The following is a 24332-nucleotide window of genomic DNA, read 5'->3' on the forward strand; positions in this document are numbered from 1 at the left end:
TGATTTTCCGTTTTGTTGCGAGAGACTGCAAACCACAAGCTAACGGCTAGAAAGTCCCAAACTTTGCAACCAATTTCACAACTATGTAACCCGAAGTACACCTGCGCTAATGGAATTTTCCAATACCTTGTAATCGAGTATATAAGCAATGGAGAATAGGCACTCGGGGTCGGCTTTGATCTGAGTCTCATGACTCCAGGCCGACCTGCTTGCAAGCAATAAAGGCTTTATCTCTGTGGCTTGTGGTGTGACTCACTTCTGGGACCAAGCCTCCAGGAGCTCGAACGGCCCCTTGTGCAACAACCAATCCTGTGTTGAGGGCATGTCCCACTGCAGTGGAAGCCTGTGGGCCCTGAACAGTGGGACCACAGCTAACCAATGAAGCTAGAGCAAACTTAGTTGGGCCTTGAGGTGCTCTGTGACCAGATACAGACCTTGTTCTCAAGTACCCTTGTGCCCAACAAGGCTGACTCCTGTCAGTTTATCCCATGGTGGTGAGTCACTGATGGGCAGCTCAGGAGAAACGGGTGATAGGGAAAAGTTCAGGAGAACCAATGTGTGCAGCCCTTTTACCAGGGAGGTGTACATAGCCATTTACTGTTGAAGTATAATCTCTAAAAAGACACGGATGGTAGAAACATTTGCCTAGTGCTTTTCCAAGAACAGAAAGGAAAAGAAGGACATAATTGCTTAGGACCAATTTGTGCTACATAGTCTTATTTTTTATATAAACTACACTTATATGTTTTCTGATGATCCTTGGCTGGGATGATCGGGTTGGGGATGGTTTGAGCTGGGGGTTGGTCTAGTGCAGGGTTTGGGTGGTGGGGGGACTCCTGAGGTCCTTTCCAACCCTAATTTTCTATGATTCTATGATGACATGTTCCCAATTAGTGTAAACTATAAAGTGGTGAGTTCTCTGAAGTTTTCCTTAGCACAGGGTGGGCAAAATGTGGCCCGTGGGCCAGATGCAGCCTGCCAGGCCATTCTATCCGGCCTGTGGGGCCTCTAAAAAAAATTTAGAAAATTAATATTAATCTGCCCCGGCTGTCTGTCATGCGGCCCTTGATGCCTTGCCAAAACTCAGTAAGTGGCCCTCTGCCTGAAGTAATTGCCCACCCCTGCTTTTCCATGTTTTCAAAGATTCTGTTTTTCAATTTACTGTGGTTTGAACTGTTTCTTGGTTACAATGGAGTTTTAAGTGGATATAGAAGGCTCTGTCATTGCTGCAGTTGTCAAGATGCGAGTATCTCCGGAGTAGATGCATTCCTGTATTTTCATTGCTGAATAAGCTGAAAGAAGAGATCTGATAGGATAGCGACCACTTCATGTGACTTTTGCTTATTAGAATTTTAATAGTATTGTTTGACAAAAACTGTTGTGAAAGTGCCTCTGCCAACATGAGTTATGTGTGCGAAGTTTATCTGAGCATTCTGGAACACAATGATTTAGTTAGGGAAACATTCATATTAATTGAATAGGAAAGAAGACATTTGAAGCATTAATCCTTAGTAAATGTAAAGTTTCTGCAGGTATAAATTTATATTTGTTAAAATAGTTGAAGAGCAGATTATTTTTTCTTTCTTACCTTATATTAAGAAACTTGCAATTTTAAGTGCTCCTACCCCACTATTTTGAAATAATTCTGTAGGAAAATCTATCATTGGCTATTGTAACATGTACACTATTGTAAATTATTCATTTAAAGTGCCAGTTAGTATGGCATGCTCATTTAAAAAAATTCTGTATACCTGTAGGTCTGATCTGGAAAAAGAATATAGTACAGCCATCTTCTAGTGTATTCTCTTCATTAAAATTCAGGAGGCATTTCCCTGTTCCCTGGCTTAACTGCAGTTTTTTGTGTGCTTTTGTTCCATATATGAATAGAGGTTGTTGAAAGCCAAAGTGGAAGAGAAAACTTTTCAAAAGCAGCATGAATTACTAACCAGTGAGAATATCACAAAGTATAGAGACAACATTACTCAAACTATTTTAACTGACAACTAACTTTTCAATTTAAGGTAAGCATGAAGAATTTTAAATGTTGAAAAATATATAATAAGTTATACTAATCCAACTACTCCTGAAGGCGTTAGAATAGATTTGACAACAACAAGCTAAATATACAAGCAACATGGCTGATGCTAAATAACTATTTTTAAATTCAGTAAAATATGATGGACCTGTATAATAATGAATGTATGAGTCCATCTGAATCATTGTAGAATCTCTCATTTTCTGAGGATAAAGCCAGATGCAAATTAGGATAAAATGTATTTAGAAAATCTTAATAATCTTTTAGTAACATTTAAAAGATATAAAATAATGATTTGGATTTAGATATGTTGACAAAGTCTATATTTCACCCACTAAATACTAATTTCATTTTGTTCTTTGTCTGTCTCCTCTAAAGATTATTCTTAAACCTGATAAAATGATAATACATTCTAAACAAGAAAAACCTTTAGACATAACTTTTATTTTTTTTATGCTGTCTAATTGTTAACTAAGGATTTAGGTAGGTTGTTTATTAGATGGAATTATTTAATATTTGTATAGTTTTAAACTGTTAAGCATGAATTATTGCTATTATTGTGTTTTACTAAATTAGGAGCTATTTTAGCTCTGATCTGTTTAAGAATGTAGAGAAGCAATAACATACTTTTTGATATTTCTGATTTTCATGATTTTTTTTTTTAATTTTGCCTCTGTGTAGTGTTATGACCAGGGACGAAGGATACAGAGAAGAATTTAGCTATGACAGAATGCCAACTTTGGAGCGTGGAAAACAAGAGAGTGGAAATTATGTACCGGATATCAAATCCAGTGACCTTCAGCTATCAAAGAGACTTCATCCTTGTTTTAGTTACAAAACATGGATCTTTTCTTTGTTGATGGGGGTAAGTATTTTAAACATACTGTTTCATTTAAAATTCCAAGGAAAGTCTGAGTAACTGCATTTTTCTGTTGGTACCACTGACAGAATCAACCACATTGCTGATATTAAAGGGATTTAAAGGTATAAAGATAACTATTCTTGCTGTACTTGGGAATGTGTTTAGCAAATATAAAATACAAAACTTTCTGACTAAGTGTTTAAATCAGTATCATATCAAATCAACACTGGTTTTGATTTATAATGTTATAACTTCATAAATTGAGGGGGAAAAGTCTCCATATATCCATGATATTCACTATAAAAGAAATTATATGTAGTTCAGTACCACCCAGACAGATCAAATATTTCATTTTCAGTATATTTCAAACTATTCATTTAGTACTATTTCCTATAACAGTATTTTTATTTTTAAAAGATATTATCTAAAGTATAATTGTAATTATTTCTTCTCTGTGTACTAGAGATTGGAAAGATTAATTAGTAAGAGCCATGTCTTTCCATTTGTTTTGTGTTAACTTTACAGTGTCTTGAATGGAAGTTTCATAGAAAGAATCATGAAAGATGATGACTTTGAAGGTCTGTTGTCTGGACCCTTGACATTCTGACTAGTAATGACTAAACAAACAAGTGATAAATACTAGAATTTACATTACTGGTCTTTTTTTCTGGTTGTCGCCCTGTTGTGTTTTGTAGCCTGAGTTATACTATTTGGCAATGGCTGAAAAAGTGGTAATTTTCATTTTAATGCATTAATACATTAATTAAAATGTACTTTATGTACTTATTTGTAGAGTGAATAAAAACATCTTATTTTCATTAGATTCCTGACCTTTTTTGTTTTTGACAAATTGATTGTTTGAATAGATTGAATTTACTTTGAAATGCTCTATTACTTAACAAGAAGGGGCAAAAGAAGTGATGACCTTCTTGGTTTTGATGTCTTTCACTGTGCTTTCAAGCATTCTTAACAAGGAGGGAACTTGCTTTCCTTCATTTTTTTTTCTATAGAGCTGTTGAGAAAAACTGGTCTTTACTAGTGATTAATGACCATTAGCTGATGGCATACTGCCCATGAGAACCACTCATGTTTTCTGGTTAAATAAGGTTGCTACTTTATTAACAAACCAAGCCAATAAATTAAAGTTAGGTAATCTTTTCTTAAATACTACAGTGGTTAATCCTTTTCAAGCCATCTGGAATGCTGAGGTCCCCAGTGTTGCGGAACAAATACTTCTCTGTGGAGTGAAACACACCAGCAGTTTCAATCTACAGAGTAACATTAAAGGGTCCATGTCTTGTTAACCTGTCAACATGCCTTTTTTCTGTATTTGGGCAACAAATGGATCATCATCTGAATGTGCTCCAAGCATATTTTTCAAGCCATACTATATAAACAAAAGTTCTGAATACCTCCATTCCTCATCTTCTATTAACACCTGTTTTGGAGAGGCTCAACAGAATGTTGCAAGCTTAAAAATGCCAAAGAAAGAGGGAGAGGAAAAATATTGGTGGCTAGGAGTTAATAGTAATCTACCTACAATAATGTAGGGTCAGATATGTGGCAACTATATGTAAAGTACTATTAGTTAGTAAACAGGCAGTGAAATGACTGCAGTAGGTTGACTTATAAGAGGAGAGTCTTAACCCATGATATTCTGCCATTTCTTTATGACTGCTCCAGTTGGTAATTGTTCATCTTACCATACATAGGATGAAACCTGCAGGAACCAGGAAGAGGAATGCAATTTAAATGTCTGCCCTTCAAAACAGGGTAAAAACGACACTGTGTCTAGGCCAATCAGTTTCAACCATTTGTTCCTAATGAGACGAGTTTGTTCATTGCCTAGACCAGGGGTGTCATACTTGCCTGGTCTTCCAGGCCAGATCTAGACTCTGCAGTTCCTCATGGGCAAAATTTAGACATAGTAGCTGGATCTTGCCCACAAATCGTAATTTTGACACTGTGGCCTAGACCACACTACTCTTCTTTTCATTTGCCACGTGACAAATTTGGTTTCTGCTCACAGTAGGTAGGATGTAAGTGTCAACCTGGAATGGATTTATGAATAGTGCCAGTCTGTAAGCTGTAACCATATATAAAACATAAGGATAGCTGGGTGGTGTAGAGGTCTAAAACAAGACACATCATTATGACATTTTGCCTGGATCTGAGTGACTCAGCATTTTTAAGGAGTGGAAACTCCAGTCTCTTCTACAGGGGAAAAGGAAGGCAAAGATTTCTATGAATTTCTCTCAGTACCATAAAAGTTTCTATACTCTGCATTCTTGTACACAGAATAATCAAGTTAGGAAATAATCAGGCCCAAGTGAACTGATCATACCATGTCCTTAGACTGTCAATTCATTAATCTTTTAACAACTGTGCTGATTCCTTCTACAGTAAAAAATAATGTTTTTACCATTGACTTCAAATTGGCTGAAACATCACAGCTGTAGAAACAGCAACAAAATAGGCCCAGGTCTATGGCTGTGGCCTGGACATCTGGTCTCATCTATCTCCCATGCTGAGATGATACAGTTACAAAACAGAGGGAGCCAGGCCCCTCTAGCCAGTAAATGCTGGGACCCATTCCTGGGCAGTTTGCTCCAGTGATTAACACCCCCATGGTGTTACTCCTACACTGGCCTTAAATGGAATTAACTGCCAGGACCCATTCCCAAGCAGTTTGCCTTGGGGTTTAATACCGCCATGATATTAACCCACATAAGTAAAATAGGGAAAGATGGAGATGGGAAAGAAATTTTTCTCTTCCTGTACCTGAGGCTTTCCCTTCAAAAAAGCATTTGCTGGCCTCTCAGTGAAGAGCAGGGGAGACCCTCCCCATGGGCAGCAGGTTTTCTAGCTCCCAACATAGCTGTGCAGCTCTCAGCAGCCCTAGGAAAAAAGGAGAAAACCTCAGTTAGTGGTACTTGATGTGACATCACTCAAGTCTTGTCCAATCAGGGAGGACCACATTGTGGTCTTTCTCCCCACCAATCTGCCTAAAGCATTCTCTGCTTCCTTTGGCCAATGAAGCCAGATGGGTTTCCCCTAGATACAGGCCCTGGCTTGTCATGAGCTGACCATGTGGCCAGAACAGCAGGGGCCATCTCCCCCATATCAAAAAACACACCCCAGAAAACACAGTATACAACCCAGTGTGCATGGGAGTGTTACACCTATGTCAGGAAAACAGAACACACAGAACCCAGATGACTTAACAAAGCATTTAAGGTGAGGGGCAAACTTCAGTCAAGGAAAACACTATAGTACAGTGTTGAAATTAACCCAGGCATTCTATCAGTGCACATGAAAAGCTCGGATCATGTATAACAATTAAAACTTCTATGTGTGTAACTGAAAAGTATTCTAAATTGCTCTAATGTAAAACTGAGTAATTTTAAATTGTAATTCTGTAAAAGTATTGTGATCATTCAAACTTAAATAAATTGCAGATTTAGGGAAGCCTTAGTGTAATATCCCATGAAAGATCATATTCCAAAAGCAGACTCTCAATTTATGATTGGTCGTCTTTCCGTGCTGTTTTCTTCATGACTCAGACTTCAATTTGGGTACACAAAATACCTGACTTAAACATCTGAGTCTTGGGATGTGAAAACTTGGTTGTTCAGTATTATGTGAGAGAATGCAGTCATTTGTAATTCTGTGACCAAAATTCAGAGGCTTGGTTAAGATCTCTTCGAAATGTTGGTCCTGATGGGTCAATTTTTTATCACATTTGCCCCAAATGCAGTATGGGCTTCTAAACATTCAGTTATACATTTGCCAAGTCAGTATAGAGTGCTTCATTCAGATGTGTTTCTTATAGTCCAGTGGTGCAACTTAACAATCAACATAATATGTTCTTTGACCTGTGTATCTTTTGAAATTTTCCTTCAGTGTCAGTTCTACAAAGACTGTATTATTTAAAAGTTCAGTAGCATTTTATTGTGAAAGAAACAGCTAATTTTTTATGCCCTGTTACACATTTTTTGCATTAATTTATACCATATTGTTGTTTTGCAGACTTGCCTGTTTTTGACTTCTGGATTTTCACTTTATCTGGGAAATGTTTTTCCATCTGAAATGGATTATTTACGTTGTGCAGCAGGTTCAGTAAGCATTCTTAAGAAATTGCTGTGGCTGTCTTACAGCACAAACTATAATAAATCATTTTATGCACTTATTTTCCTTTTAATCTGTCTTCTGTATGCTAACTTTCTTCACCCATTTTATCATTTTTTCCAGCATTACACCTCCTATCTAATATCTCTTCTGTGTGTAGTTCTCAGAAATAGGTTAAAACTGCATGGTTTTCATAGAGAACTGTTTGTAATATTGTTCTTGTTAAATATCTCACCCAGAAGCAACTGTCCTGAGAGTGAAATGTTGATCCCTATGTATAGTTTTTTTGTGTTCTAGATTTTTCCCTTCTACAGAAAATCCTTTGGGGAAGAAATTTCATTTAAGAAATCTTTGTAGAATATCTTTCCCTATATTTGTAGTTGATGGCTGGGCACTATTATGTTAGGTGGGTTTTTAATCTATCTTGCCTGTCTGATGATCTATTTTAGGTTTTATTTAAATGTAGATTATAATGATATCTAAACACTAAATAAGATAAAAGGTATTGAAATGGTATTACTTTATTAGCAAAATGTGTAGCATTATGCAAACAACTATTGAAAAATGAAGGCATAATAAAATTCTTAATTGTTAGTATTAATTTAGTAATTTATGTCTTTTTAGCTTATTATATAACCATAATCCACATGTTAGCTCTCTGTGGATCAGATAAAATTAATCCTAATTCCTTTGTTCATTGAAATACTCTGTTTTATCATCATCATTTTGGCAATCTGAATGAAAAGCTTGTTTTAATTTAGGTCAGGACTGATACTTTAGTGTGAATAAGGGATGGTGTACAGACATACTAAGTTGTTTCTCAGGGAAGGGAGGTTGTAACTCAAAAACTGCAGTTAGAGGCCTTGGATACATTTGAGCACTTCAAATTCAGAGTGTTTCAGACCATGGACAGACATGTGCCCTCACCCTGCACCTTCCTGTGACTGCACTCCCCTCCTCCTTTATGAGTATGGGGAGAAGGTAGGGCAGACAGCCAACAAGTGTTGCCCTGTGTGCATGGTCTCTGGTCTTCCAGTTCCAGAGGTAGACAGGCATGCATAGAATTGTTTTCTCCAGTTGTCAGGCTCTGGAGATTCCTGAAGACAGCTGAGTGCCACCCTGCTGGACCGAGGAGACCAGATGCCCCTGCCTCCATACTGGAACCAGGAGACTGGAAGCAGAGGCAGGTGGTGATTTCTGTTCTCCAGCCCTGGGACAGTTGAGTGTTCAAGAGACTGCCCATGGTTGTCAACCCTGCTCTCTCCAACCTCTGCTGGGGTTGGGGGGAGAGCACAGCACTGTGGGATGCTGGAGTACTGAGAAAGCCCTTCTTGCTCTCTGTAGAATGTACAGGTGTAAGTGCTTCACAGTGAAGGTCTTCCAGAGAATTGCCCTTTCATCCAGGGTTATTTTTTGAGCACTTTGGCCAGCTTTGGAATGCTTCACATGACATGAGTGTCTGTTTACTCACCTTTTGAAATGACACATAAAGATGTTCTAAAACCAGTGGTGCTACTTCTTTTGCATGGGTCAAGGAAAGAAAGTATACACTCTTTTTTAACATGTTATATAGGTAATAACTGTTTATTAACACCGGGTAACTATAGGCTGTTTGGCCTTACCTCTATCCTTGGGAAAACCTTTGAAAAAATTATTAAGGCTCACATTTGTGGGAGTCCAGTAGGAAAAGTAATGCTGAAGGGCAACCAGCATGGCTTCATAGCAGGTAGATCCTGCCTGACTAACCTGGTTTCTTTTTACGACCAGGTCACAACATTTTTAGAAGTAAGTTTTATGGTAGATGTCATCTACGTGGATTTTAAAAAGGCCTTTGATACAGTGTTGCATCCCATTTTTACAAATAAATTAAGCAGATGTGATGAAGATTATTAGACGGCCAGGTGGGTGAAGAATTAGCTTACGGGATGCACCCAGAGGGTGGTGGTAGATGGGTCATTTTCAACCTGGAAAAGTGTGGGCAGTGGAGTTCCCCAAGGTTTGGTCCTTGGACCAGTGCTGTTCAGTATCTTCATCAGTGACTTGGATAAGGGTGTGGAAAGCACTCTGTCCAAATTCATGGACTATACCAAATTATGAGGCAGAGTGAGGGCAGGGAGTGGATTCAGGTGCATTTGGACAGATTGGGAAAGTGGGCAGAACAGAATAGGATGCGGTTTAACAGTAATAAGTGCAAAGTACTGCATCTAGGGAGAAAGAATCACCAACACACCTACAGACTGGAAGGTGACTTTCTAAGGAGCAGAAAGGGATCTCAGAGTCATAGCTGACTCCAAAATGAACATGAGTTATTAATGTAATGAAGTGATAGGTAAAGCCAACCACACTCTTTTTCATGCATTAGAAGGTGCATCACTGTGAGCGGGGTGGGCGATCCTAGCTTTGTCTCCCTTCTGTACTCTCCTGCCATGACTTGGATTGAGAGAAAATGGAGGGGATCAGTGATCTTTCAATGCTAAGGATCAATAAATACCACCCAGGTGGTATGTGCTCATGGTGTTTGTTTATTTTTCAAAATAAAGTAGTACAGTAACTGTAGCCTTGCTAATTACTTCATTAGCGAGGCGCACCTGCGCCACGGAGCAGGTGACCTAGCACTGGATACTTCCTAGCTACAATGTAGCGCTCAGCGTTCTAAGCGCTATTTATCTTGTTAGCGAGGCTCGTTCCCCACATCTCTTGTGTCTGTCTTGTACCGGGATCAGTTCCGGCTGCTTCCCATGTCGCTGCTCCCGGTGGCATTGCCACTCTGGGATTGGGATCTGAGCCGGCATGGGATTCTCCTGCCCGCCCATTATCCTGGGGTGTCTTTTTCAGTCAGGGATCCCCCTCCGCGTGGTTCTGCCAAGCATCGGCTCCCACCACACTCACCAGAGCTGCCAGAATCATATGGTGTATAGTTTGCCCTGAAAACGGATTCTCCTCGTCTTGGGTCCCGTGGTCTTGGAGTCTCTTCCCAGTTGCCAGGCGGGTTTCTTGTCATCTTCGCTGTCTGGGGTTCTGAACACCCCTTGCTGTCTTCTCATGCCCAAAGGCAAAAAGTATATGCCCCGCCGCCAGATTTATACTGGTCGTGGCAGGCTAATCACCCGGCACTGTCCTGGGTGTGTGATTTTCCCCCCATTTGGCAGGGTACATCATCGGGTCAGTCATGCTGAATCCTGTTTTATTAACAGGGCTCCTGCCTGAACCCCTGTTACAATCATGAACAGGTCTAAGAAGGGGATACTTCTCTGTGTGGCATTGGTAAGACCACAGGTGGAGTACTGCATCCAGGTAAAATTCAATGAGGAGAGATTGAGGGATCTGAATCTCTTCAGCTTCCATAAAAGAAGGCAGTGAGGGGATCTTGTAGCCATCTACAGATTCATCGGGGGGCAGCAAGAAATAAGGAATACGCTGTTTACCAGGGTACCCCTTGGAGTTGCTAGGAACAATGGCCATAAACTGACAGAGAGCAGATTTAGATTAGTTTTTAGGAAAAATTTCTTTACAGTGAGAGTTGCCAAAATCTGGAATTGGCTTCCAAGGGTGGTGGTGCTCTCCCCTGCCTTGGTGGTCTTTAAGAGGAGACTGGGCAAGCACCTAGCTGGGGTTATCTGACCCCAGCACTCTTTCCTGCCCAGGGCAGGGGATCAGACTCAACGATCTACTGAGGTTCCTTCTGGCACTACAAATCTATGCAATCTATGTTATCTGTTATAGGAATAATCCTGCTGCCATTAAAATCGGTGGTAAAACTCCCCTTAACTCATTGGAAGCTGGATTGGGCTTCTGTTAACATCTTGGGAGGGTCTTGCTTTTTATTTAATCATTTTTCTTCTTTCGGAAAATGTTTGCCTTTTTAATATTAAAAATAGTACCTCCTCAACACCTATTTTACTCTTGTGTGTACTAGATGTAAATGCTACCCGCTTGTTATCATGGTTCTTATTTTCAAACTGTCAGAAGTGGTACTCGTCTACTCAAAGACTAAAATCCTGTCACCATTGAAGTCAATGGCAAAACTCAGTGGGACTGGGATTCACTCAGTGTCCTGAGGTTACAGAAGAAAATGAGGGAAACATAACATGATATGGGATTTATTTAGAATAAAAGCCATTTTCTATAACTTTAAGTTAATAGGTTTTTACTTTTTCTTATGAATACGTTCCAATACTAGATTAACATAATTGTTACTGAAGTATGTGATGTACTTCATAATGGCAAAGACTTTTAAGATAGAATGGTTGCTTCAGGAAAGTGTTTTCTTTTGCAGAAAGTATTTTTTTACAGTACAGTTTGCTATAGATGATAATCTGGCCCCTCGTATGGGAACACAGTTTCTAGTGCAGTCAAAGGAAATCACAGACACAGTTTTGAAGACATAATTTGATCCTACAAATTAGTTTTACAAAACCCTTCAAAACTGGAATGTTGTCAAGGCTGGTCCATGTTTAGTCTTAACAACCATGCCATTGTCCCTTTTCAAGAGAATGCCAAGGGCCCAGGATTTTTTTGCCTGCTTTAGGATCTCAAGCCTGCTGGAGTTAATTTACTCCAACAAAGGCATGAAATGCCTCATGAAAGGCTGTTGCGTATAGCTGACTCATCACATTGTGTTGTAATAGGTAGGCACGTATTAATACCCTGAAAGTCTACTTTAAACCTCCCTAGAATACTCAGTTAGAACTGATGATGAGAGAGCTAAAGAAAAAGGTGACAGCTTTTGCTCAGAACTTCTAAAATTGTTGCTGTTTGCTTGACTCTTAATATTATAACAATATATTTTTATTTTTGGTACATTCCCTAGTGCAACGTGGATCATGATAAACAGTCACAATATATATCACAATAAGCAACATATATAGCATTATTAAAAAACATAAAATTGTGCTTTGTTTTTAAATAGTCTATTAATCTTTTTGTGTATTTTTTCTAGTGCATTCCTTCAGCAGTTGCGAGTTTTGCTATAGCAAGAAACAAAGTTCACATGGTAAGTACTTTAAACTTTTGTTGATTGTTACCAGAGGCATAACTAGCAGGGTTTTCATCCTGGGCAAACCCTACTGGAAAGTGGGAGGGTGTCAGGGGTGGCCTAGGCGCTACTGGGCACCAGAAGGGAAGGGAGGTGCCCAGAGCTGGGAATGGGGAGGTGGAGAAAGGGAGTCTTTAACTGGTTCAGCAGTAGCGTGGTGTCTGTTCAGCCAGCTGCTAATGCTAGGACATGGATTTTCTGGTATTCACCTGGACACTAAATTGCTGACTAGGGCTTGGATCTTGTCTTTTCCTCCCCCCCACAAGTTACACTACTGTTGTTTCCCTTTTTCTGTATTCTTTTATTTTGTAACTGTTTTGCAGATATCTAATTTTCAGATTATGTTTGTATCTACATTTGCTGTTACAACAACATGTCTTATTTGGTTTGGATGCAAACTTGTCCTCAATCCATCAGCAATAAATGTAAGTTAAGAAAATAATTTTCACCTAATTCCACATCTGCTTTTCTGTTATATTATCTTTACCAAATTCATCCCAAATACAACTGCATTGCAGACAGCAATACTACAACATAGATTAATTTAGTCCCATATATCTACATATGATGGAATTTATCAAAATATATTATCTAGTGGAAATTGTCATTTTCTGAGCCAAACCAGATAGGAAAATTTGGGTCAGTGAGTGACTGGCACCTAGAAATCATATAATGCAGAAGAATTGCTGCAGTCCCTATGGTGGCCACTGGGATATTGGGCAGGAAGAGGATGTAGAAGCCACTACACCCCGCAGCATTCATCTATGTAGGGGAGGTTGTTGGGGGAGAGAAGGGAGTACCTATTAGTTCTAAAAAAAAAAAAATGTTGTGCTGGTAGATCTTGTCTTTTTGTCTTTGGGGAAAAATAAGATCCTGTTCAGAGAGGATATATGGTCCTGTTGTTGAAGATTATCAAAAAAACTTCTGTGAGTGAGGTTGTACATCTAAATTGAGGGGAAACATATGCACATGGCTTCAGTTCATGTCTTCAGTAGTTATGCAGGGATCCAGACTAATGAATTTGACCTTCCTATATGACTATACCTTGATGGAAGTTTCTCTAGCTCTAAGGTGAATTAACCCTTGTGTAGTGTTTTTCTGATTGCTTTTAGGATCATACAAAAGTAGGACTGGACAGGACCTCAGGAGATCAGCTAATTCAGCTCCTTGCTCAAGCACTCCTGCCTAGATGTCAGGTGATGCTGATCCTCTCTCTCTGTCCAGCATTGACACTTAAATGTAGCTTCATTCAGATGATGGATCTTGAAATGAACTTAGGGTTTCTTAGGTATTACAGATGGCTTGACTACTTTTATGTACTTTATGGACAGGGAATTTTAGGCTGCCTTTTTACTGACCATCCAGAAATTTAAAGCCAGTTGGCAACCCTGAATGTTATGTAGTTTTAGTGCATAAGTGTAAAAATTTTAGCCTTGGGTCTAAGTTTCAAGTTATGTAATATTCTGAATTACCATAATATGATGTTCTGTAAATGGTATTGAAAACATTTTTTTCATTTTGGTGGCTTTGATGCAAAGCATAGCAAAAAAATAATTGATTTGTTATGGTTAGAAATTTCAAAACAAAAAAAATTAGGGAGAGTTACATTTTTACCCAGACTGATTTAATTTTATTTTTCCAGTTTCTACAGTCTAATATAACAATCATAAGGCACACTGATTGCTTTTCCATATTTTTCCAGTAAATCTAAATGCAGACATATTTTCTATTAGTTCTTCATCAAAGATCCTCAGCTCCAGGACTTTAGTGTAGAGTGCATCTCAATGGGAATATGTTAAAAATGGACTTTAAGACATTTTGGTGCTTTTTTGATTGTGGATTGACTGTAGGCCAGGTTAGTTCCTTAATGGCTCCTCTGCGCCATTAAGTATCACCTAATACTGGATACAATTATAGAAAATAAGGATTAGAAGGGACCTCAGGAGGTCATCTTGTCCAGCCCCCTGCTCAAAGCAGGACCATCCCCAACTTTATCATCTCAGCCAAGGCTTTGTCTAGCCAGGTCTCAGAAACCTCCAGGGAAGGAGAATTACTATTCTGTGTTCCTCAGTCACCAATCCTAAGAGAGCATTTGCTCTGGAACCATGGTGTGGGGCTCGATCCTCCAGCAACAATCCTTCCTTTACTTAAGGTGAGTATAGGAGAATTAGTCTCTTTCCTGGAGTTTCTTCCGGCCCCAAGGCCTTTCCCTTCACAGTTATAAACTAGTTTCTGATTACTTATACCAGTGAAAGTGTAATGTCTGTACTTGGCCCTGAGGAGGATTTTTTTCCCAGAATTTTCAGTTTAAAAATACAAATCCAAAAGCATTTTTGCTGTTCATTCTGCTGCACTTTTTGTTAGAAGTTACCATCATTGTCTGCTATCCCTTGATATGAAGATGTTATCTGCGGAGGGGAGGGGGAGAGGCGGGGAGTGTCACGGAGGCATTGGGGTGCTCCGTGCCTGAGAATGAGATAAGGTGAGCTGCCAATCACTGGGGCAGCCCAGCTGCCGGTTGCTGGGGCAACCAGGCAGGTCATGTGGCCAGAAGGGGGCAGGGCCGGGCCTTTATAAACAGCCCAGGCCGGAGCCTGACTAGCAGTTCCCTTCTGGCAGCCTCAGGAGCAGGAGCTCTGTGGCTGAGCTGAGTGGCCAGAGTTGGTGGTTGCAGCCTTACCTTACTGACCGGCTGCGATGATGCTAGGGGCGAGAACACCCTGACAAGAAGTAGGGTTGGGAGCCCTAGAGGGGCTTGGAGTTTGCATTACGAGCGGGTAGGCTCTTTGTTGGTTTTGTTACAGCTGTTTGGGCTTGGCTTGTGTTATGGTTACACTGGAGGACCGGGTGAGGGTGTAGGGGTGAGAGGAGGCCTCACGGGAGCTCCCCAGCAGCTTGGGGGTTCCCGGTGCCCAGTAGGAGCACAGTGCCAGTGGGGCACAACTGTTTGCGATGGAGTGGCGCAGTGCACGGGGGATTGGACCCCAGCCCAGGAGGGCAGCAGTTTGCCCAGTGGGGCAAACGACCCAAGAAAGGGTCAAGGGGCCAGGCATGGCTACGGCCACCTGAGCCCAAGCGCGGGAAGCGCGCGGCGCAAGAGGCGCGGTATAGGCCCCAGAGTGCGCGAGGCCCCAGAGGGGCAAAGCGCGAGGAGCGCGGTATAGACCCCAGAGGGGGTGGGGCCCCAGATTGGGTGGCAGGCGCGGTGAATGCAGCCAAAGACCCCAGGAGGGGCAGCAAGCACGGTCAGAGACCCTAAGAGGGGTGAGAGAGGTCCCAGAGTGGGCGAGGCCCCAGAGTGGGCGGCAAGCATGGTGAGCGCGGCAAAGGACCCCGAGAGGGGCGAGAGGTGCTAGAGGCACGGTAGAGACCCCAAGAGGGGAGAGAGCCCTGAGGGGGCAAGGCGTTGAAAGAGTACCTGGGCGAGGCAAGCCCAGGGGCACCAGGCTAGGGGCGCTGGTGGGGAGACAGGCCCAGAGGCGCCAGACGGCATAGGAACACAAGGACCAGATATCATCCACAAACAGCTGCGAAGCTTGGGGCGTGCTAAAGGGGAGGTTTGGAGGCATGCATAGCCCTTAAGGCAGGGGTGCACAGCGGTATCCCATATGGAGTAGGGGTAGGAACACACATACCGTCTACTTAGGGATAAAGGCAGCCTCCCATACAAACCTATTTATTATCAAAGTCGTGGCAGGCGAGAATCCGAGGGTGCTGAGTCCACCTTGAGTGACGGTAGGGGGCGCTTGGGAGTTCATGGCCGCTCCTAGGCCCCATTCCCTCACAGTGAGGAGGAAGGTTTACTGGTGAGTTTTAAAGTGGCTGAGGAGTCCAGTCTGTGCTCTGCAAGTTTTTCCACAAAAATGACAGTGGTACCTTGAGGCACAACTGTTGGCCAGAATGTTGTGCACTTTTCTTCCTCCTCTGTCGTTTCTCAGCTACCTGAGCAAGACAGTTCTCTTCAAAGTGAACTATAGCTTGATGTATGGTGCAGCTCCTTTGAGACCTGTTATCAGACAGCTCTTCTCAATTCATAGGGTTGATTCCACCCTTCTTAAGGTATGTTTTCAGGGTGTCCTTGTAGTGCTTCCTTTGTCCTCTGTGGGTCTTCTTACCATGACTAAGTTGAGAGAAGAGGACTTGCTTCAGGAGACGAGCATCAGCCATCTGCACGCAGCAGCCAACCCAGCTGAGTTGATGTTTCATGATTTTTGCATCTGTGCTGGTTATGTTAGCTGCAGTGGGGATGCTAGCATTGGTGCAGTGGTCTTCCCATCTAATGTGAAGGATCTTCTTGAGTCAGCGCTGATGGAACCATTCTGGATGCTTAAGATGGCTTTGATATGGCACCCATAGAGGAGCGTGGGGATAACCACTGAACTGTAGACCAGGATCTTACTTTCCATCTGCAGATCCTGGTCAGTAAAGACACGGTGAAACAGCTTTCTGAAGGATACGCTGGGACAGAGAATCCTATGTTCAATTTCTGCATCAAGACTGACTGACTGGGAGAGGTGACTGCCAAGGTATGGGGAATGCTCAACATTTTCCAGGGTTTCTCCACCAATAGTAATTGGTGGAGCTTGGTCTTCCCAAAGTTAAGGGAGAGTCCTAGGCTAGGATAGGCACCTGAGAAAAGGTCAAAGGTAGACTGCAGATTGGTCTTAGTGTGCCCAAGGATAACACAGTCATCAGCATACTAAAAATTGGTGATGCCAGTCTTGGTAAGTTTCATTGTGTTGTGAAGGCACCACAGGTTGAAAAGCTGACTGTCCATTTGATACTCAGTCTCAATTCTGGGAGGAAGGTGATCATGGATGAGAATCAAAATCACAGCAAGATAGATGGAAAAAAAGGTTGGGGCGATGACACTGTCCTGCTTGACACCAGTCAGGATGGTAAAGGTGTCTGTCTTTGATCCATTGCAAAGGACTGTGGCGATCATCCTGTCATGGAGTAGCCTGAGGACAGTGAACTTCAGTGGAGGACCAAATTGTTGTCAGCACCTTCCATAAGGCTTCATGGTTGATGGAGTCAAAGGCCTTCGTTAGGTCAATGGATGTCATAAACGGGTCCTGGTGTTGCTCTCTACACTACTCCTGGATCTGTCATGTAACAAAAATCATGTTGGTGGTACCCTGAGATGGTTTAAAGCCACAGTGGGATTCTAGAAGGACAGTCTTCAGCAAGGGGGAGGAGGTGATTAGGAAGGATGCGAGTAAGAATTTTCCTGACAGCGGAGAGGAGGGCAATGCCTTGGTAGTTCCTACACACTGACTTGTGCCCTTTCTTGAAGATGGTCACACTGCTGCCATTCTTTAAGTCAGGTGGAGCTTCCTCATTAACCCATATTTTGATGGAAGTTGGTGAAGCTTTTGTGCTAGTGCTGGTCAACCAGCTTTGAAGACCTCTGCATGAATGCCATCTAGTCATGGTGCCTTATTGTTCTTGGTCTGAGTGATAGCTTGCCAGACTTCCTTTAAGGTTGCGGGATTAGCAAGAAGTTCTATTACTGGGGGTTGAGGAATGGACTTAATGGTGGCACCTGAGACCTCAAATTCATGGCTGAGTGGAATCTTGAAATGCTCCTTGCAGTGTTGCTTGATGGATACATTGTCCACGAGAAGGGTGGAGCTGTGCTGGGATCGCAGGTGAGTTGGGCCATTGGAATGTGGCCCATGGATGGCTTTTATTGCTTGAAAGAAGCTTCTCACATCATGTTGGTCAATGAAACTCTGGATCTTCGTGGCCTTTGCTTGTCACCACTGGTTCTTGATGTCCTGTAGCCTTCTTTGAACTTCAGCTTTGAGCAGGTGGTAAGCCTCTCATTTTTTTTGGAGCGTTCATTTTGCCAACTGCAGAATGCAGCTCTCTTTTGATGTATAAGTGCTAGGATTTCCTCACTGTTCTCATCGAATCAATCTTGATGGTAAGTAGAGTATCTAATTGATTCAGCACATGTCTTGTGAATAATATTCTTAAGCTCTTCCTAGTGTGCCTAGATGTCCTTGATGTTGTTAGGTAGGTCAGAGAACTTCTCAGAAAGGCGTTGCTGAAGAGCCTCACATCTAGCTTGTCTTGGAGTGTCTTGATGTTAAATCTCTTACACATTTCTTTTGGTTATTTACAGTGTTGTGGTGCAAGCTACGTGTCTATGATTGATCTGACTAAATGGTGGTCCATCCAGCAGTCATTTGCACTTCAGTATGATCGTGGGCTGTTACAATAATATAGTCAGGAAGGTGCTAGTGCTTGGAGTCTGGGTGTTTCCAAGTGGTCTTATATTTGTTACTCTGTCTAAAGATTGTATTCATGATGAGCAAGTCATGTGCTGCACATTTGCTGAGGAGGATACCATTGGAGTTGATTTTTCTCCACCCCCTCTTTCCCAATGGTGCCACTCCAGAGTTAAGAGTGTTGCCCAACTCCTGCACTGAAGTCACCCATGAGTCTGAGCTTGTCTTCCTTGACACAGTCCTGACTGGAAGACAAGTACTGTCAAGTGTACAGTAGAATTGTTCCTTGTTGACTTCCTCATCGTCAAGTGTGGGGGAGTATGCACTGTTGTATACAGCATACTGGTTGTTACTGAGCCTGAGGTGGAGAGTCATAAAATGTTCATTAATGCCCACCATTGCTCATTATTGCTACCACAATAACATTCATTGCTATTTATCTCCATATATAATTGTATAGTGTTGTTAAAGGTCATAAGATGCTGAGGTGTAAACAGTGAGGAAGGTCAGTTTCGATGCCCTAGAAAAAGGACTCTTAAATTTTCCTCTTAAGATTTTTCTCAGAATGTTTTACATGCAAGACACATTTTAGAGGCAAGCTAAAGCTTTGTCATTCATAAAGTGAGACTGAAATGAAAGAACAATATGGTTCCACTCACCATAGATCAACAGTTTGCTTTAATGTTATGGACATGGTTATTGTTTACTTAATCCAGCTGCATGTGGTATTCTGTTGGCAGATAAATTTCAATTTGATTCTGTTGATTCTACTGGAAATCTTCATGGCAACTACTGTGATCATTTCAGCTAGGTCTAATGAAGACTGCTGTATGAGGAAACAAGTAGGTTTTTCTTTTAAGAATGATGCATTTTTTTATTTAATTTTAATTTGTTTCCCTAAGTACATATCTTATTGTCATATCTCCTCTTTTCCCCATTCATTTATAAAGTGTGAGTGTCTTCTATTTTTGTAACAAAATAAACAATTATTTCACATTTCATTGTGCAAATTAGGTCAGAACAATAAACTAAAGGAAGTGTGATTACTGTCATTGTAGTTATCAGAATACCCGGAGACCATGCAGTTATAGTCTTTGCTTTTTGTAATGCATAACTTGCCTGGGGCAAACCTCAAATATGCAAATATTTTGGTCTATCCCTTTCCCATTTCTGTCCCTGCTGTATGTAAATAAAGCTTTGCAGCTGTTTGAGGCCTGTAGAGGAGGGATAGTTCTTCTTTTCATTGTTTGGGCAGAGTTCCCCAGTAAAATGAATTGTACACATGAGTGTTGGCTGCAGGATTTAGGACTAATGGTAGATTTTCAAACCCACTTAAGTAACATATGAAGCTAATGAGATTTGACACATCACAGAGGCACTTTTCAAAATCCTACCCTATCTGTGTTTCAAAACAGTACTTGCTTCTTCCCAGTGGTAAGCATACCCTTGGCATGCCAGCTATACAAGGATGTGCTTGTATAGCTGGCAGGTGCTGGCAGAACTTTCATATGGATGTGTCAGCCTACACTTATATATGCAAGTTCTGGAAAATGATGAGAAAGGAGAACAACCCCCTTCAATAGGTAGGTGGTTGGGGCACTCACCCAGGAAGCTGGAGACCCATGTTCCTCTCCTTAACCCAGAATGGGTTTAAATCTGCATGTTTCTGGGCATGTCTACATGTGCAGTTAATGCAACTGAATGAACTCTGGTGCAATTTGAGCTGGAGTAAAGTAACCCAAACATCAGTTTCTACACATGCCCTTAAGCACAGTAATTTACTTCGCTGTTGGATAGCACTTGTGTCTCATGGGACTGTCTGACACCTTAGGAAATTAGTCTAGTCTACACTGGCCTCATTGCCTCATACATGTAGATGGTAATGCTTTACTGTGCAAGAAATTAGTTTACTGTGCAGTAAAGCGCATGTGTAAACATGCCCATTGACTTCTCAGCACAGTGCTCGAACCACCATACCACTGTTGCTTACATTTACTACTACTTGGTTGAATGGCCGCAGTATAATGCAGTAGGTTCACTCATCAGAAGCAAGGGTCCAGGCTAGAATCCAGGGTCTGCTTCCTTTCGGGCCAGAATCTTTCATTGGTCCACATACTCTTTGGCTTGTTTACTTCCTCTTGGTCCCACATGTTTTCCTCTCTTGGCTATCTGGGAGCACCAGAGAGCTCTAATCTAGAACAGCATTTCTCAACCCGTGGGTCACGACCCAGAACTGGGTTGCAAGAATATATAAATGGGTCACAAACAGTCAAAGAAAAACATGGACACTCATGGATTTTCTCCTTTAAAGGAGAAAAACATGGGAAACTGCAGGTTTCCCCTTGTAGGCTGGCAGAATTGCAGCCTACAAGGGGCTGGGGGGGAGTGGGAAGAATGCGATCAGGCAGGGGGTGCCACGTTTGTGTGTGCATGCACACATGCATGTGGTAGCCAGGCAGTGTGGAGAGCAGCTCCTATGCCCCGCCCCCCCCCAAGATTTGTGTGTTCACAGCAAGCATGGGGCTGCAGCCTGGATGGACCAGCACAGGTGGGAGCTGCTTCTGCAGTCTACCAGGCAGGACCCAGTGTGGGAGGGCAAAGCAGGGTCATGAGACTTGCTGCTGCCGCCACCACCAGCAGTACCCTTGTGCCAGCTATGCTACCAGTGCAAGGAGTAATGGATGGTCGGGAAAAGGCTGCACTGTCCCCCACCTCATCCCACCACCAATCATTTATGCACTGGGCTGCAGCTGTACTCTGCTGCCATGGCTCGGTCACTATTCCCTCAGGCTACAGCTTTACTGCAGAGGGGAGGTGAGGTGGTGGAAGGTGTGGGTGGCCTGGGAGGAGTGGCAGTGGTGGCTGGGCCATGGTAGCAGGTTAGAGCTGTGGCCCATTGCACAGGAGGATAGTAGTGGGAGGGTAGAGCCCTCTCCTGTCTGTTACTTCTCACACTGCTGGCAGGGTGGCTGGCACAAGGATCCTGGCAGTGGCAACAACAAGTCTAGTGACCCTGCTCTGCCCTCTTGTGCTGGGTCCTGCTTGCTGGGCTGTGGAGGTGATTCCTGCCTGTGCCAGTCCTGCTAGCCTGCAGCCCCATACCCGCTGTGGGCACACAATCTGAGGGAGCGCCTACCTCCCTATGGCTTCCCTGCCCCACACACCCACCCCCTACCCCACACACTGTGGGGGGGGAGGGGCGGGGGCAGGGGCAGGAAGCAGCAGGTTGGGAGTGAGGGGCAGTGGCAGGGCCTGGGAGTGTTTTTTAAGTTTAACAATTTACTGGGTTGGGAGTGGCCATCAATTTTACAGGTTGGTCCTGGTACAAAAAAGGTTGAAAACCACTGGTCTAGACAATGCTTGACTTGTGATATGGTGTTTTGAGCACTGTGTTGGCAGAAAGTTGCAGGTTTAAATCCCCTCTGGATGACAGGGATTAAGAACCCATATCTTTGGCTGTTTTAAGTGAGCACCCTCAGCAATCAGGGCTATAGTCCAGAAGGATCTGGCTCTTCCTCCAGGGTCCAGCAGCATTAGTTATGCATTCCCAGCTACATTTGCAGGCCTTATTTGCTGTGTGCCCAACCAGTGCATGTTACTGCAGGTGTAGGTTACTGCATGTACTCAGTCTACACTAGCACACTTATGCATGCCAAGGAAATAGAATCCCTAGAATGTATGTAAATGGCATTTTTTGGCACTTTTGTGGCTAAAAATCTGCCATTTAGATGCACAAAGGGAAATAGAGTTCTACCCATAGTGTCCACATATAAAACTTAACACTATTTGGACAATATTCACAATATTTACAAGATTAGGCTGTCTTTGGGTCAACCTGGGATGGTGTCAGGAAGAAACTTATTTAGAGAAGTACAATTCCATCCTTGCTCCCCATTTTTCCCAACAGGGAAGAGGCCTGTCACTAATCCTGATTAGTAATGTATTAGCTTTTTTTAATCAGTCGCTGTGTCTGGTATGTTGTGGAGGTGAATGAATGACCTCTGCCCCTCTCTGCTCACTTTGATAGGGTAAAGAATAGGATGTGCAGATACTGTTCCTTCTGATATATTTGTTCAAGATAGAGGCAGATTACACAGAAGATAGGTGAGAGGGTATGTTAATGCTGTGAAAATCAGGTCAGAGGTTAGCCCTTAATCAACTTTTCTGTTTCTTTTTTCATTTAGAATGCTGCATATGACAATAACAGCATGTTGAGCAATGTCAGCTTTCCCACTCGGCTCTTGAAATCCTATTCAGTAAGAAAAGCCTTATTTTCTTTGGCTAAATGGATTTATTTTCTCATCCTTCCATTTACTGAACACCTTTAGAGTGGGTGGGAATTTTCTCTGGGTTATAACTTCAGGACCAGGCTTGTTCTGATGTGTAGACACAGACATGAGATGCTATTAAGTTGCAAGATGAATTCCAAATAGCCTTAGTAGCAGGAAAAAGCCTGATTGATGACTGAAGGAAAAAGAACTACAGGCATTAAAAAAAATATTATAGATTGGGTACATTGAGTACGTTTGGGCCCCCCCTGCTACCATGTATTCCAACTGGAGTTTTGGCATATCTTTCATGTATGCAAGATTGGTCTCAAATATCTTTAACACTTAAAAAATGTATCCATTCCTGTCCATAACTCAGGACCTACCCATGCAAATGAAATGACTGGAAAAACTCAACAGTGAGATGTAGTACTTTGTGTGTTCTGTATTGTTTCAGGTAATAATGCGAGTCTTCTGCAATGTTTCAGGTAATTGAGGTGATCATTGGAATTTCAGCAGTATTTGGCGGCATAATTGCTCTGAATATGGATGTGTTAGTTTCAGGTCCATATCTTTCAGTGACTTTCTTTTGGATCTTAGTGGCTGTAAGTCCTTTACAAATAAATACACAGAATGTCTCTGTTTTTTTCTTCTTTCCAAGTTCAATGTTCTTTTGACACTCATTTGTAGTTCACGTGTGTCAAACTCACCTTGTGCTCTGGATGGATCCATAGGACCAGCACCAACTGCAGTAAGGCCACATTCTGGGGGCTGGTGGTGGCACAGAACTGTTTGTGTGGCACTGAGGGCCTGCTTCTGATGGATCCTGACCCCAATCCTGGGTGGGGCTGGAGATGGAGGTGCAGGAGCCACCTTCATCCTGACCCCTGCTGCTGTGTATTTGAAGTCAAGATGAGGGCTTTCTCCCCATATTAAATAGGGAAAAACTTGTCTTGGATTCAGGTAAATACAGGAGAGTCACAACTATGCTAAGATTCACATCTACTGCATGCCAGAGAGGGGACAGACTGGAGAAGAAATCACTAGCCCCACTCCCAGTTCCTGGGAATACCCACAGAATGAAACGGAATACCAGCCCTCTGTAGTCATGAGACCAGTACTTCAGTATTCTAAATTCACATGAAATTCAGTAGGGTTTCTGCACGTGTTAAAACTGCAGAATTAGTCTATGTGGGGAGTATTTATACTTTGTGTGTGGTTTTATATATATAACATTCATCAATGATAAAAAATTTAACTTACTTTTATCTGCATTTAATTAGTCCCATTAGTGATTCCAGTACAGCATCATACACAATTATACACTGTTCACTTTTTTAGCAAAATTAGTCTATGATCCCAAGCTAGACAGACCAAAGTCTACCTAGAATAGAACTAAGCCAGATTCTATTCTTAGATGCATTCAGCCACATTTAAGTCCATAATGACATATGGCTAACTGAAATAAAAAATTAACCCTGTAGATTTATGTTTGAATGAAAACCAGTGTAAATCAATGTTTCATTGCAATCCATGAAGCTATGACAATTTATACTAACAGGAGATCTACCAGTAGTTCTTATGTCTTGGTGTTTTTTTCAGTGCTTTCCAAGTGCCATTGCAAGTCATGTAGCTGCTGAATATCCAAGTAAATGTTTGGTAAGCATGTGTGGAAAATGTTCAGCAATTAGTATTGCAGTTGAATATTTACTTTTAAGGTCTTTCCTAAAAATACTAGGACTCTTCAGTTTGGAAAGAAGGCCAGAGG

The 24332-nt window shown here is 42.0% G+C and overlaps 1 protein-coding gene across 2 annotated transcripts in view; it reads left to right on the forward strand.

Annotated features, from left to right (window-relative positions):
* The first annotated feature begins 1891 nt into the window (after positions 1-1891).
* MLC1 (megalencephalic leukoencephalopathy with subcortical cysts 1) overlaps positions 1892-24332 on the forward strand; it is a 31229-nt gene continuing 8788 nt past the window's right edge. Inside the window, exons 1-9 of one of the 2 annotated variants that reach the window (XM_019543483.1) lie at positions 1892-2021; positions 2717-2900; positions 6927-7016; positions 11965-12018; positions 12384-12485; positions 19037-19138; positions 22481-22552; positions 23053-23169; positions 24167-24223. In XM_019543483.1, the coding sequence (XP_019399028.1) occupies positions 2721-2900; positions 6927-7016; positions 11965-12018; positions 12384-12485; positions 19037-19138; positions 22481-22552; positions 23053-23169; positions 24167-24223 (774 nt within the window). In that variant the 5' untranslated portion in view covers positions 1892-2021; positions 2717-2720. The remainder of the gene's footprint in view (positions 2022-2716; positions 2901-6926; positions 7017-11964; positions 12019-12383; positions 12486-19036; positions 19139-22480; positions 22553-23052; positions 23170-24166; positions 24224-24332) is intronic. The other variant, XM_019543484.1, reaches the window with a different exon arrangement.

Source organism: Crocodylus porosus, unplaced genomic scaffold (genome assembly GCF_001723895.1).
Source record: "Crocodylus porosus isolate Cpor-Errol unplaced genomic scaffold, CroPor_comp1, whole genome shotgun sequence".
Lineage (NCBI taxonomy): Eukaryota > Metazoa > Chordata > Crocodylia > Crocodylidae > Crocodylus > Crocodylus porosus.